This window comes from Thermobia domestica, chromosome 7, assembly GCF_964235325.1.
Source record: "Thermobia domestica chromosome 7, izTheDome1.hap1.1, whole genome shotgun sequence".
NCBI classification, from domain to species: Eukaryota; Metazoa; Arthropoda; class Insecta; order Zygentoma; family Lepismatidae; genus Thermobia; species Thermobia domestica.
This window is the reverse complement of record NC_137460.1, coordinates 286,607,580-286,620,805: the sequence shown is the minus strand read 5'-3', so window position 1 is coordinate 286,620,805 and position 13,226 is coordinate 286,607,580. Positions and strand designations below refer to the sequence as shown.

Here is a 13,226-nt window from a genome sequence, read left to right as displayed (position 1 = left end):
TATCATTACTATGAAATTGTATACTGTTAAGACAATGAAATAATTTTAAGAATACGGAAATTACAGCCAGGTTTCCATACTTTGATTAGGAAGCAAACGAAACAGTATAGTTGAATCACACTGCCAGCTCGATCCTCTTTAGCGAGAGGAGAGCGAGTAGAATAAACATGCTGATGATATTCTAGATTCTCCTTGTTTTGATAGGGAACGTTCCTATTTTTTCCTGTTCCACTCAGCCGAACGGTAACATAAGGGCCATTCCGAACGTCCAAATACGAGCGCCCAGGATGCTTCTGGCTGCCAAGCTGAAAGGTGTTTCTAGAGTGAATGACCGCTATCGGGGTTCGCATTACCTCTGAAATCTACGGTATCAACAACAGTATGTTCCTAATTGGCGCTGGCAGTGTAAATGCGGCCTAGGCCGTCCGAACTTAAAAAAAAGAAAAAAAGAAAAGAAATAAAGAAAGAAAGAAAGAAAAGGAAAATATGTAAACATCTTCCCATGTTGATGATGAAACTTATAGAGACATATGAAAACAACGAAAAACTGTCATATTTTTACCGTTACCGCCGGTAACAGCGGTAATATGCACTACACGCCTCTGTACACTCATGTCCAAAATGATTGTCGCATATCTATAAGTATCTTCTTGTAACAATATAATTTGATAATGATGCTGCAGGGCACTTTTAATACTGATACTATGAGTATAATCGGGAAATGTATATTTGTGGTAAATTTCATACGGAAAATATTATAAATACGAAAATTAGAATGAATAAAACAAAATCTTGATAAATGGACAAAAAAGTTTTTTTTTTCGTTTCATTGTTCTTATTTACTGTTCTTTTGACATGAAATTTGCCACATACATGTCTTTGCCTATTATACAGATACTAACAATATAAGAAATACCGGGCGAATTCGTTATCACATTATATTCCTAGAACAACATATTTATAGACATGCGACAATAATTTTGGACATGAGTGTACATATAGATAGGTTGTTATTTATTGTACAATTTTCTGTGCACTGTCTTTCAGTTTGTGTGTAAAATTGTGCAATTTGGCTTAAGGTGTGTGTAATTTCTTGCTGTGTCTGGCAACACTGGTAAATACTCTCATCCCACACTTATCTGCTCTATAATTAAAAACCCTTTGTTATATAACACGCTTTTATTAATTTATTATAGGATTAATATTTTTAATAACTAACTAATAGTTGTCTTTGTTACTTGAAGTATTAAACTTGAGAGGAAGAAGAAGAACTATTGTATTCAAAATTCAATTATACAGTACTTTAATAAAACCTGATCGTTTGTTTGATTGGAAGTATTAAGTTGCTTCTGTGAACGTTCTTGTAAATCATTTCCTCAACACTGGCAGCATAAAATATAAGGGAAGTATAAAAACAGGGTCAAATTCTAATTAAATTTTAAGTCATAATGGCTGATGAGGAGTCTGTTAAGTTGGAATTGATGTGCAAAGAAGAAATTGATTATGACTTACCACTGGAAGATCCACTCGAGGGGAAAGGGTGGACATACGAACTGATGACTGACAACAAAGAATTAATATTATCTACAACGGAAGGAGAGCAAACAATGGAGAAGAATACAGCTAAGTTTTCTTTGGATACGAAACTAAATGTTGGTATGCTGAAATCAGAATCTGCAGCACAAGATCATCCTGCAATTGAAAGTAATATAGAAACGCTAAGAAAAATAGTGGTTCAAGAGACTTGCGCGTCGTACTCTGAGGACTCCCAACAATTAACAGCAAAAAGTTCAAGTTCAGTTCGGCCAGAAAGGTAATGTTCAATTTTTCATAAAGTAATTGGCTCAGATTGCTAATATGGTTCAGAAAGTTTATAGGTTAAAAGGAATACTTCATGATAAATATTTATTTATGGGAGATGTAGATTCATAATCTTCAATTTGGAAACGGAAATGCACACATAGACTAGCTGTAGCCTATACCAAATAATAATAATAATAGTAAGATCGATAACATCCATACGAATCTTAAGTAGTGCGTATCTTCATGAAATAGTGATTATTATTGATTACACATTTCTCACCAATTCTTGTATATATTTTCAATATGGGTGATCCATGATGGTGTTTTATTTATATAGAGGCTTATGCAAAAAAAAAAAAAAAAAAAATCTTGAGAATGAAATTTAACCTAAAATCTTGAACATTGGGTGATATCAATAAAAATAAGTAACTACTCCTGAGAAGTCCTGCTCGAGAATCGGAGTAATTACACCTGGAGTAATCTCCTCCCTCAATTTCGTATCAATAAAACAAGCCACTACTCAGGTCTAGTCTGCTCCAGATTTATGAACGTTTACTCGCGCTTCCTCTGCACGTAGCACTGAGATGTATCAATAAAAGAAGTGATTACTCATTTCTCCCATTCATCGCGCATTGTTTTTAACATATGGCGTAGTATCTTAAAAGCCATGAAACGGGCAAGTAGCAACGATAGCTTCAATCAAAGTGGATATTGTAAAAGAGTTTCCAGTGTTACTTTCAAAGTCACAGCTACCAGAAAGTAAACGAAGGAAAGCCGAAACTTTGAAGGTAACTACAGTGAAATGCAACGAAATATCAAATACATCTACGACTGAGACACAAATTCAAAAGAGAATCTTTAATATTGGAGCGAGAATAAAACAAAAATAAAAATGAAGAAAAAAAATGAAATGAAATCTGTAAGTTTTACTTCCCACGGTTATGCCTGTTAGGCTAAAGGAGACGGTGATTATGAGAGATGAGTGAAATGGTGGAATGAAGAAAGGGAAAGGAAACGGGAGAACCCCGAGAAAACCCACGAGCACGGATGAAGAAAAAATAAAAAAAACGGTAAAGAAGAAAGTAATACTGAAACCATGGGAGTGAACCTATTTGAGCTGATGGATGTTGATTGGAATCCAGCAATATCAAGATTAAGACGACAAGCGCATATCACGTGTTGTCCAAGGTCTTTGTAGATTGTTTGGCTTTAAGAACGAAATCAGACACTTGACTCCTTTGTTTTCTTTTTAAAAAAGTCCAGCCATCCACGTCATAAATCACGTCCATCTGATTGCGTTTTCCACACCATACGTGTCCCCTTTCGCCTTGACATAAACAAAATACATTCTCATGTATACACCCTTTCTATCAACGTTGAGTTTATTATTAGTTTAACGTCCTTTTCAGTAGCGTGCCTATATGAGACAGAACCCACTGATTAACGTGGAATCCAAACCACATGAGCTCCTGCCGGGAATCGAACGCGGGTCTCCTATGCCAAAGGCCTGTACACTAACTGCTTAGCCACGAAATAGCTCTTCCTATTAACGTATTTACTCTCCAAAATACTAGGTTTCTTTAATGCCACTTGTGTATAGTCAGGTGCTCCGATAGCACCCGGAAATGTGTATTGTTCTTGCCACTCTGCCTTTGCTGTTTGTATATTACGCACACTTCAGGAAACAATCCTATTTCAGGTAGTCATAGACAGTACTTTTAGCTACACCAGAATCCCCTGACATTCCGACCTGGAATCCCGGATGACTCACGTAACGCAAGAAAACCAAGGGCACCGATTTCTCTGTAAATTTGGGGGGGAGGGCATTCAGATGCAGAAGGTATATATATATCAGGATTTTAAGAAAAATTGCACTCTAATTATGCCAAATATTGTATATTCATAAATACAATAGGGGGCCCACATGAGCTCTGGGGGCCCCGGGCCCCCACAGGATCGGCACCCTTGAAGAAAACCCGCATCTTTTCATCATTTCGTAGCCCACCACCCCGAATTTCGGTTGATCCTCCTTAAAAAATGTTGTGCTAATCACTACATTTTCTTTCATAAACTTATAATGCTTTTTGTAATCTCCATTTCTATGCAGCTTATAAGTTTTTCTACGTAGTAAAACAATCATATACTCTGCCATATTTCGCACGGAGTCACCTATTTAGCTTGCTCCACAAATTTGGAGAAGTTACTAGCATCACAGAGGAGTCTTTGATTTTTATTGATATCAAACGCGGAGTAGTTACTTGGCTCGAGAATAGAGGTGTGGTTACTTCAAAAGGGCGGGGCTTCACCAATGCGAGTAATTACTTCAAAATTGGGCGTAATGAGTAACTTCTCCGTTTTATTGATATCACCCATTTAAACGTGAAATGTGATATATTGGAACAAAAACTACGGACGTTTGTGGTTTTACTCAGGATCTAGATCGAATGAGTCTAGCCTCACTTTTCCAGAGAGCTTCGAAAGACATTAATAAAATACAACATAAAAGTAAAATTCAAACCAACAATGGATGTTCAGTAATTGTACAGGTCCATACATAAATTCATTTTATGCTCATTTTTTTTTTAAAGAAAGTAGTCGTTTGGATTTTCAGCAATCATTTCCAGGGTATGGACGTCCATTTCTCCATACAGGTTCAGTTTAGGTGCTTAGAGCACGTACACGATAGAAGGATTGTTGTACAAATGACATGTGCTAGAAGGCCGGTAGAAGAACAAGGTTGCTATGTAACTTAGGGAAGGGTGGAGGATGTTGGTCGTACTGGAAGCAAAGGAACGCGATGGTTACGATAAAGCGTGTCACCGAAGGTAAATATAGGCTTACCGGTAAACAAGGATATCGCAAAACACTGTATATAGTATAGACATACATATCTTGCGTGTTGAATATATATTTGTACGTTCCTAAATATCTTATAAGTAACTTCCTGAAATGTTTTCATTGCTTGCATTGCTTTTTTAAAACGGAACAAGAAAAATTAGTTTGTTTAACTTATTTTTTTTTTTGTTTAAACTAGGGTTTTTGGTTTAAAAAATTTGCTCTAGGTATTTATATGACATATGGACAGAAATGTGTGTGTTTCGATTTGGTGTAGAGATGAGTAAATTCCCGGGATGATTTCCAAAATAAGAATTTTTCCGGGAATTTATGTACAATCACAAAGAAAAGTGCAATCAATTACTATATTAAGATTTCGAAGTTAAATTCGTTTTTTATCACAGTATATTAACTTGTCTTCAGGGAATTCTTTAAAATATATATATTCTGAGCGGTACTATATTGCTTTATTAATATTTTATTTTGTTTAGATAATACGCATACATGTATATTTACTTACAATGTGCTGTATGAAAGTAAACATGTGTAAAAAATGGTATAGCAACTCCACATATCTTTACACTGCTAAACAGTTTAAATTTATATGTAAGTGGATTTTCTATACTTAACTCTACTACTGATATTATAAATTAAATTTTTAAATGTTATATACAAATTAGATTGGGTAACTGCCTTAAGATACATGTCTCACCAATTTATCAACATTTGGGCATACGCATTTATGTTTACAAAATTTGCAAGACACTATTTATCTTTATAATTTAGCACGTAACATTGCCATACACGACCTTTCTTCCTACCTATTTCTCGAAATTTCATACATTTATTCACATGTAACAGAAGTCCGAATACCTCTTCAGAAATAAGAGCCAGATAGAAGTGACAGTCCAAGGTCTATTATTAACGGTGGTTCAGAGTTTATTAATAGTAGTTCATCTCTATTTCTACATAATTCTACTTTAATGTACAAAATGGTTTCTCTTCATCATTTTAAAATTAGTACTTTACTAATTATGGCTATTGTTTAGCATTGGGGGGCCAGCTTTTGCACCGACTTTATTGCGATATTCTATTCCGAAGCGGTTGTTTTATGGCTTCAAATGATAGTTTCAGCTTCCTGTCTCTTATAATGTGATCCTTATTTTTTTTCTTTTTTTTTCAGTTTTTGGTATTCAGATTGTAGCATTTATCTTCACACGCCACTTTTCACTTTTAACCTTAGAAAACGATAATGACGGACAATGCTAATAATACTTGAGGAACATTGTTTGGAAAAAATCATGTAAAACTAGATTTCAAACCTAGTAGAGAATTTTGATTTCTCCGAATGGCATTACACCAGGTTATGAGAAATTTAAATCCCATCGTTTTAGCACAAAGATACATTTACTAGTAATATTCTAAGGGTGACGAAGGTGCAAATGCTTGTCCACATTACTAGACCGTGAAATTCTTGACTCATGATATCATGTTTTCAAAAAAAAAAAAATAAAAATAAAAAATAAAATAATAATAATAATAATAATAAATAAATAAAAATAAATAAACAAAAATAAAAATTACAAAAAATTGAAAGCTCTATGCTTCTCAAATGTATTTATTTAGTAAGTAGGATTAAATATTATCAAATGTAACCATGTAGCTATATATTAATAAACGCAAAGATTGTAATATCTATTAAACTATTAGTCTATAATAGAAACGCAGCTAAATTTTTTAGACTGATTGAAATGATGTATTTTTTTTTCTTGGAAAAATTCAAAAGTTGTTATACCCTTCGTTTGTTTCTTTGTCGTGATAGTGAGGATTTTTTGTAGCTGTAATTGCTACAACTTGTTGCGATTGTTACATTTTCTGACACAAAAATTGAGGATATATAAATATTTTTAGTGACAACGGATCACTAATTTCATTTATATAATGAAATGTTTATTCGACAAAGCACAAAATATGTATGTTTGTATGTACTTGAGTTAACTCTGATATCGTGTATAGAAGTGATTGTACAAATTGACATGTTAAAAGGAATTTACGTTCTTTTATTTTGAGCATAGGGAGATATGGAAACTCCTCGATAGTTCTCGGTTATATATTTGTACAAAATGTCATGTTAATAGAAGAAAAATATGAAATACAATGAACAATTCATTTCTTAGTTTGTCCTTATTAATTACCTTCATTCACACTTGTTTATTGAATTTGTTACAGGCGCTATAACGAATTTGCTCTTCACAACGAAGCGAACACTTTTATTACATTAGTAGAAACTTTTTCTCATTCCGATGAGAAATCTCATACTTCGAAACAGTTTGGCAATAGAGCTACTCGATCACCTTTGTCAATACAGATGCTAACACATAAAAGTGGAAAGCGTCTTACGTACCCAAAGAGAGATAAACGTTATAGTCAAAGATCAACTTTGTCAAGCGGTAAGTCAATACATACAGCTGAGGAATCTCACATCCGCGGAGAGTTTGGAAAGTTCTTTAGTGTACGTTCAAGTTTGGATCCACATATTTTAACCCAAACAAAAACAATACTGCTCACATGTAAAGAGTGTGGAAGGCATTTCATAAACGTTCAAATTTGGCTAAACACATGCTAATCCATAATGGAGATAAATCTCTCACATGCCAGGAGTGTGGTAGAGCATTTATTCAACGTTCTCACCTTGCAAAACACACGTTAATACATACAGGTGAAAAACCCCATATTTGCACAGAGTGTGGAAGAGGGTTTGTGTTACGTTCAAATTTAACTAGACACAATCTAGTCCATACAGGAGAAAAACCTCATACATGCCTAGAGTGTGGAAAGAGATTTAATCGACGTTCAAATTTGGCTACACACATGTTAATCCACACAGGGGAAAAAACTAAAAAATGCCAAGAGTGTGGGAAGGAATTTTCTCGACGTTCATATCTCGCTGTACACATGTTAATTCATACAAGAGAAAAACCTCACGCATGCCAAGAGTGTGGAAAAAGATTTACCCAATGTTCAAATTTGGCTGCACACATGTTAATCCATACAGGAGCAAAACCTCACACATGCCAAGAGTGTAGGAAGGGATTTACTCGACGTTCAGATTTGTCTAGACACATGTTAATCCACACAGGGGAAAAACCTTACAAATGCCATGAGTGTGGAAAGGGATTTACTCAACGTTCACATTTGGCTGCACATATGTTAATCCATGCTGGAGAAAAATCTCTGACATGCCTAGAGTGTAAGAAGGGATTTACTCTTCGTTCAAATTTGTCTAGACACATGCTAATCCACACACGGAAAAATGCTTACAAATTCTGAGAATGTGGTAAGCGCTTCTGTGTACGCTCAAAATTTACTACGCGCACGTTAATCCAGACAAAAAAAAATGTCACATGCCAACAGTGGGACTGGTATTTAGTGTAGGGTTAAGTATGCTGCTGACATGTTAGTCCATACTGGACAAAAACCTCATGCATGCGATGAGTGTTATAACAAAATACTTTGGTTTGAGTAATATTTACCTGTACCTTGGGCAGAAAGTACTCATACATGTGCACTATACTTAGTAGAACGTTAATTTCATATTAACAAAAGAAGAATGTTTTTAATATATGTAAGATTATTATTATGGGATAGTTGTTGATATGAACATGTTTTATGGTTACCTAGTCAGTGAGTTTGTGTACTTAACAGTTTTAAGAAAAGGATACTATAAGTTATATCAAATAATAAACCAGTTTAACACCGTTTATAGACGTTGTCATTTTAATTAAAAAGGTGAGATTAATGGTATTTAAATATCGAAGCTAATATTTTAATGCCAAAGAAATACTACCACTTCGAATTTTTATCTCAGCAAACGAACCAGGTTTACGACTATCATTTTGATAAGTCGTTATAAAAATTTTGGTTTACCTCACCCGGGATCTTGTAAATTCAATTCCCGAAGAAGAGTAAGGTTGAATTTACTTTTATACTACAGTTAATGAATACGAACTTAACCATATTGCGAAGTGGTAAAGTAATCATAAGAAAAATGGACAACGAAACAATGCAGCAGGAATCAAATACTAGTGACAGCGATGAGACTAGTGTAACACCAGGTTTGACATGGGAGGATCGAATCTTGTTAGCTTTACAGCGACAATTAATGCAGATGTCAACCGAGATAAAGAAGCAAAATGAAGAATTAAAGCAGACCATAGAACAGAAGTTCAACGAATTTAACAAGACCATGGAACAGATGTTCAACGAATCTAACCAGACCATGGAACAGAAGTTCAACGAATCTAACAAGACCATGGAACAGAAGATAGAACTGAAGTTTGACGAAGCTAACAAGCAATATGAAGAAAGTTGTCCGAAGAGTACTGATGAGCGAAACGTAGATGGTGCGACGACACAGCACGTCATGGATAGGAACTATCACTCAACAAAAACAAGGAATGAGAAAAAGAAGGTAAAATTAAGTGTTAAAATGAGTGAGATTCGAGCTATGAGCAAATTCAGTGGTAAGTGTAATGAGAATGCTACTTCTTTCTTAGAGAAATTCCAAGACGAATGCAATATAATGTGTATCGATCGATCACAATATATGAAATTAATACCCCATGTATTACTCCCACCTTGTTCCTTATGGTTTAAAGCAATACGTGATCACATTAGTTCATATGAGGAATTCAAAGCGGCATTGATCGCAAATTATGAAAATGACTTTTTGCTGGCAAATAGAGATGCCACCCTTAGAAATCAACACTTCAATCCTCGATTGCACAAATCTATTGTAGAGTTTGTTGCAAATGTCTACAACGAATTAAAGGTTGTTAATCCATTACAATCGGAAGCGAGAATAATAGCATCGATTCGAAATTTGCTTCCATTTAAATTGCAACAGATCTTATTTTCCACACAGTGTATGAGTTTCAGCCATTTATTGATGCTTGTCCAATGCTACGAAACTCAATACCATGCCATGAATCCACAATCAGGAATAGGTAAAAATAAGAATAATTCAGATCATTTGGTGCCTGTTCGGAATTTAAATATCCGAAGTGTGAATAATACGAAACCTAACCTAAGCCGAATATACTCTAGCAATCCGAATGAGCAAAATAGACAAGGTTATGTAGGGAATCCGCCTAACCTAATTAATCGTAACAATTCATATGTTAGACCATATAGTCAAAATAGGTTTAAAAATCGACGTAATATATGGCGAAATTCCAGAAATACAGCGAACTACGTGGATAGACGTAATTGGAGATCAAGAGATGGGACTTCATACCAAAATCAGAATCACGATGAAAGACATGTACAACATAATGTAGAACCTAATCATGATTGCGCAGTACAGTGTACTTTATTAGAACCGTATGCCAGTTCGAATGTAACCTGATTACCGTTAATGAAATTAGGTTAAGTTCATATCAGTTATAGATTCTTGTAAATTTTTAAGTTTATGTGTTAATATCAATAATGAAAACGATTCTTAAAAATACTTGAAACGCTTAAGTAGAGTTTTAGGTAGACTGGAAAATTAATTTTCAAATGATTTTTATTCTTTCTTGTTAATATGAGGAATTATAATTCGATTTATAATTAATTAAAAGCAAAGATTATTTATATTAGATTGATTTGTGTTGAAAACTTAATTGTCAAAGATTATGTTAAGAAGAAGATCTATTTTATAAAACTAATTATTCAACGACTACCTTGTAGGAAATTCTTCTTTATTATAACATCTTAGTGCTACGATGTATACCTTTAAATGCAACATCTAACTTATTTATTATATAATGCGCTCTGGCTATTTGCAACCCACGTTTGTCCTTTACGATTTTTGAAATCGCAACCTGCGACGATGTTTTTAATAAGAAAATGTATTAATAATATAGTGGATAATAATAAAATAAATATAATTAATGTAATTAAAGATAAATATTGATGAAATGAAAGATTTGTTATGAATGTATTTATATATATATATGTGTGTATATGTGAAATGTAATGAATAGATATACAAGGTGCGATCAAAATATGATGGACATATGTAATGTATGAACATTAATGTAAACGGACCAGTGGTTCTTGAAGATAAAAGCCAAGCCAACTCATGACTTTTATATTCAGTCCCTTCGTGGAGCGACATTTTTATATAACAAAATACTTTGGTTTGAGTAATATTTACCTGTACCTTGGGCAGAAAGTACTCATACATGTGCACTATACTTAGTAGAACGTTAATTTCATATTAACAAAAGAAGAATGTTTTTAATATATGTAAGATTATTATTATGGGATAGTTGTTGATATGAACATGTTTTATGGTTACCTAGTCAGTGAGTTTGTGTACTTAACAGTTTTAAGAAAAGGATACTATAAGTTATATCAAATAATAAACCAGTTTAACACCGTTTATAGACGTTGTCATTTTAATTAAAAAGGTGAGATTAATGGTATTTAAATATCGAAGCTAATATTTTAATGCCAAAGAAATACTACCACTTCGAATTTTTATCTCAGCAAACGAACCAGGTTTACGACTATCATTTTGATAAGTCGTTATAGTGTGGAAAGGGATTTAGTCTACTACAGACGGCGAGAACTATTTGGTAGTTACGTCAGCGCTCTCAGTTGCAAGCCTACCAACTTACGCTTTCACAAATCTTGCTTATATGGCACACTAAACGCTTCACACGTCACGTCGTAACTGCAGTTTAAAATAATGCTGGTAGCAAACTAGGGAGAATTTAGATAACAATGTATTTGTATTTATATAATACTAGTAAATGCGTATATTGTTATGACAAAGAAAGAAAAAAATAAGATTACGCTAATAATTATTAGAATATCTTAAAATGTACGCAAGAAATTATAACAATAAACGTAAAAATATTTTACTCCGAATTTTAGTCTATGATTGGTGAGCACTCGAAATCGTCTGAATAGTCACTACTAGTTCCAGGTCCGTCTTCTCAATCACTATCTGTTAAAGAACTATCGAGATCTGAATGGCTTCCAACATTCACAATTAAATTGTCAACCTCTCCGTCCATAAGACAGTCCCTTTCCCAGTAAAACTGTTCCCATTTACGCGAATTTTCAACAGCCATCTTAGGCCCGTATCCAGGGGGGTCTAGGGGGACCGCCCCTTAATTTTTGCGGCCCCCTAAAATTTTCACGGTAGGTTTGCAAATGAACTATAATATGGTTGGATCGTGCTCCCCCTAACTTCAGCCGGCATATCTACCGGGGGTCTAGAATCTACATTTCTTTGTCTTTTTTTGTATATTTGGTTTTGCTTTACCGGGTGTTACGATGGGTTGTCCTGTATTTACACTTTTCTCCTCTTTGACAATTTGCCACACGGATCTCTCACTGACACATGTTGCTCGGGAGGTTTTACGAAGACAGATTTATTTTTGTTTGCTGCAAACAAATTGTAAACATTAAAAATAATGTCTCTTCAATCACTATGCAACGGCTTGTCCTTCTTTATGGGACTATCACCCATTCTTATACATAAAATTTCAAGAAATAAAACCAAACAAAGAATCGGCAACTCTCAAGTCACCACACACTGTATAGCCCTATACAAAGAAGAGACATGCTTTTCAGTTCATTTCATTTCGCTTTTGTTTTCTGGTTTGTTTGTGTTCCTGGAAGCAATGTTCTTGTGTCCTATCGGTAAATCTTATATTCTACGAAGATATTCACTATCCCCCACGCTCTGTTTCCGCGACCAGGAAACACGTTCACATATCATCCTCTAACTCAAAGACCGTGATAGGTAGAGATATGGAAATTTCTTTAAAATAAACGTTGGACTTCCCTTCCCATTTCGTCCACAGCATGCTTGTGTCTATCTTCAACAAAACAAAATTTGTAGCATGTTGAAAAATGAATATTGTAAGAACAGAATAAGGCATAAATGGCTATCATTTAAAATTATTTTCCACATATTTATAATATAATATTCAAATATAAAATAACCATATTCTTCACGAAAGTTATATAAATATAATAGCAAAAAATGTGGCATTTATGTCTCCTCGAACTCCAGTTATCGTTATACAAAGATGACAAGTATATTTGTTAGAAACGAATCTGCCATATTCAGTTCATTTCCTTTCGCTTTCTTGTTGTAGAGAACGGAGCTTGCTTTTAAGTTGGTATTGCTATTCGCGCATTTTCTCTTCCCTGGGATTGGACGTAGGACGAAGCATCTGCTTTAACCAGTGGGATGGCATTTGAGCAATACCGGTGTCAATGTCACTGCCAGGATAATTCTCGGGACTGTATCAAGATTCGCTACGTACATGTAAATCCATAGAAGAGCAGATACTCACATGTGCCAAGAATGCGTAGAAAGATTTAGTCATCTTACACACCTTGTAACACACATGTTATCGCAAGTGATGGACAAATTTTCGGGAATATTCCCAAAAATGAGGATTTTCCAGGAATTTGTTATCAAAAAGACAATTGCATTCTATTACTACGTTATGATTTCAAAATTAAATTTGTTTTTATATCACAGTGTATTATTACTGTTGTCTCCAGAGGAGTCTTTAAAA

The 13,226-nt window shown here is 34.3% G+C and overlaps 1 protein-coding gene across 4 annotated transcripts; it reads left to right on the top strand.

The window, feature by feature from the left end:
* Positions 1 to 852: 852 nt before the first annotated feature.
* LOC145690999 (uncharacterized) lies at positions 853 to 11,504 on the top strand. Of its 4 annotated transcripts, none has more exons than XM_081766474.1 (2): positions 853 to 1,813; positions 6,868 to 11,504. In XM_081766474.1, the coding sequence occupies exon 2, from the start codon at positions 8,636 to 8,638 to the stop codon at positions 10,043 to 10,045; it is 1,410 nt and encodes a 469-aa protein (XP_081622600.1). In that variant the 5' UTR covers positions 853 to 1,813; positions 6,868 to 8,635; the 3' UTR covers positions 10,046 to 11,504. The 4 variants fall into 4 exon arrangements, with proteins under 4 accessions (XP_081622600.1, XP_081622602.1, XP_081622603.1 ...); XM_081766476.1 differs by having other exon boundaries at positions 6,868 to 8,166; XM_081766477.1 differs by lacking the exon at positions 6,868 to 11,504 and adding an exon at positions 5,822 to 6,795.
* The last annotated feature ends 1,722 nt before the right edge of the window (positions 11,505 to 13,226 follow it).

What these genes read in the sequence shown, in the direction of transcription:
- LOC145690999 (XM_081766474.1), top strand. Translation starts at nt 8,636, where the DNA reads ATGAATACGAACTTAACCATATTGCGAAGTGGTAAAGTAATCATAAGA.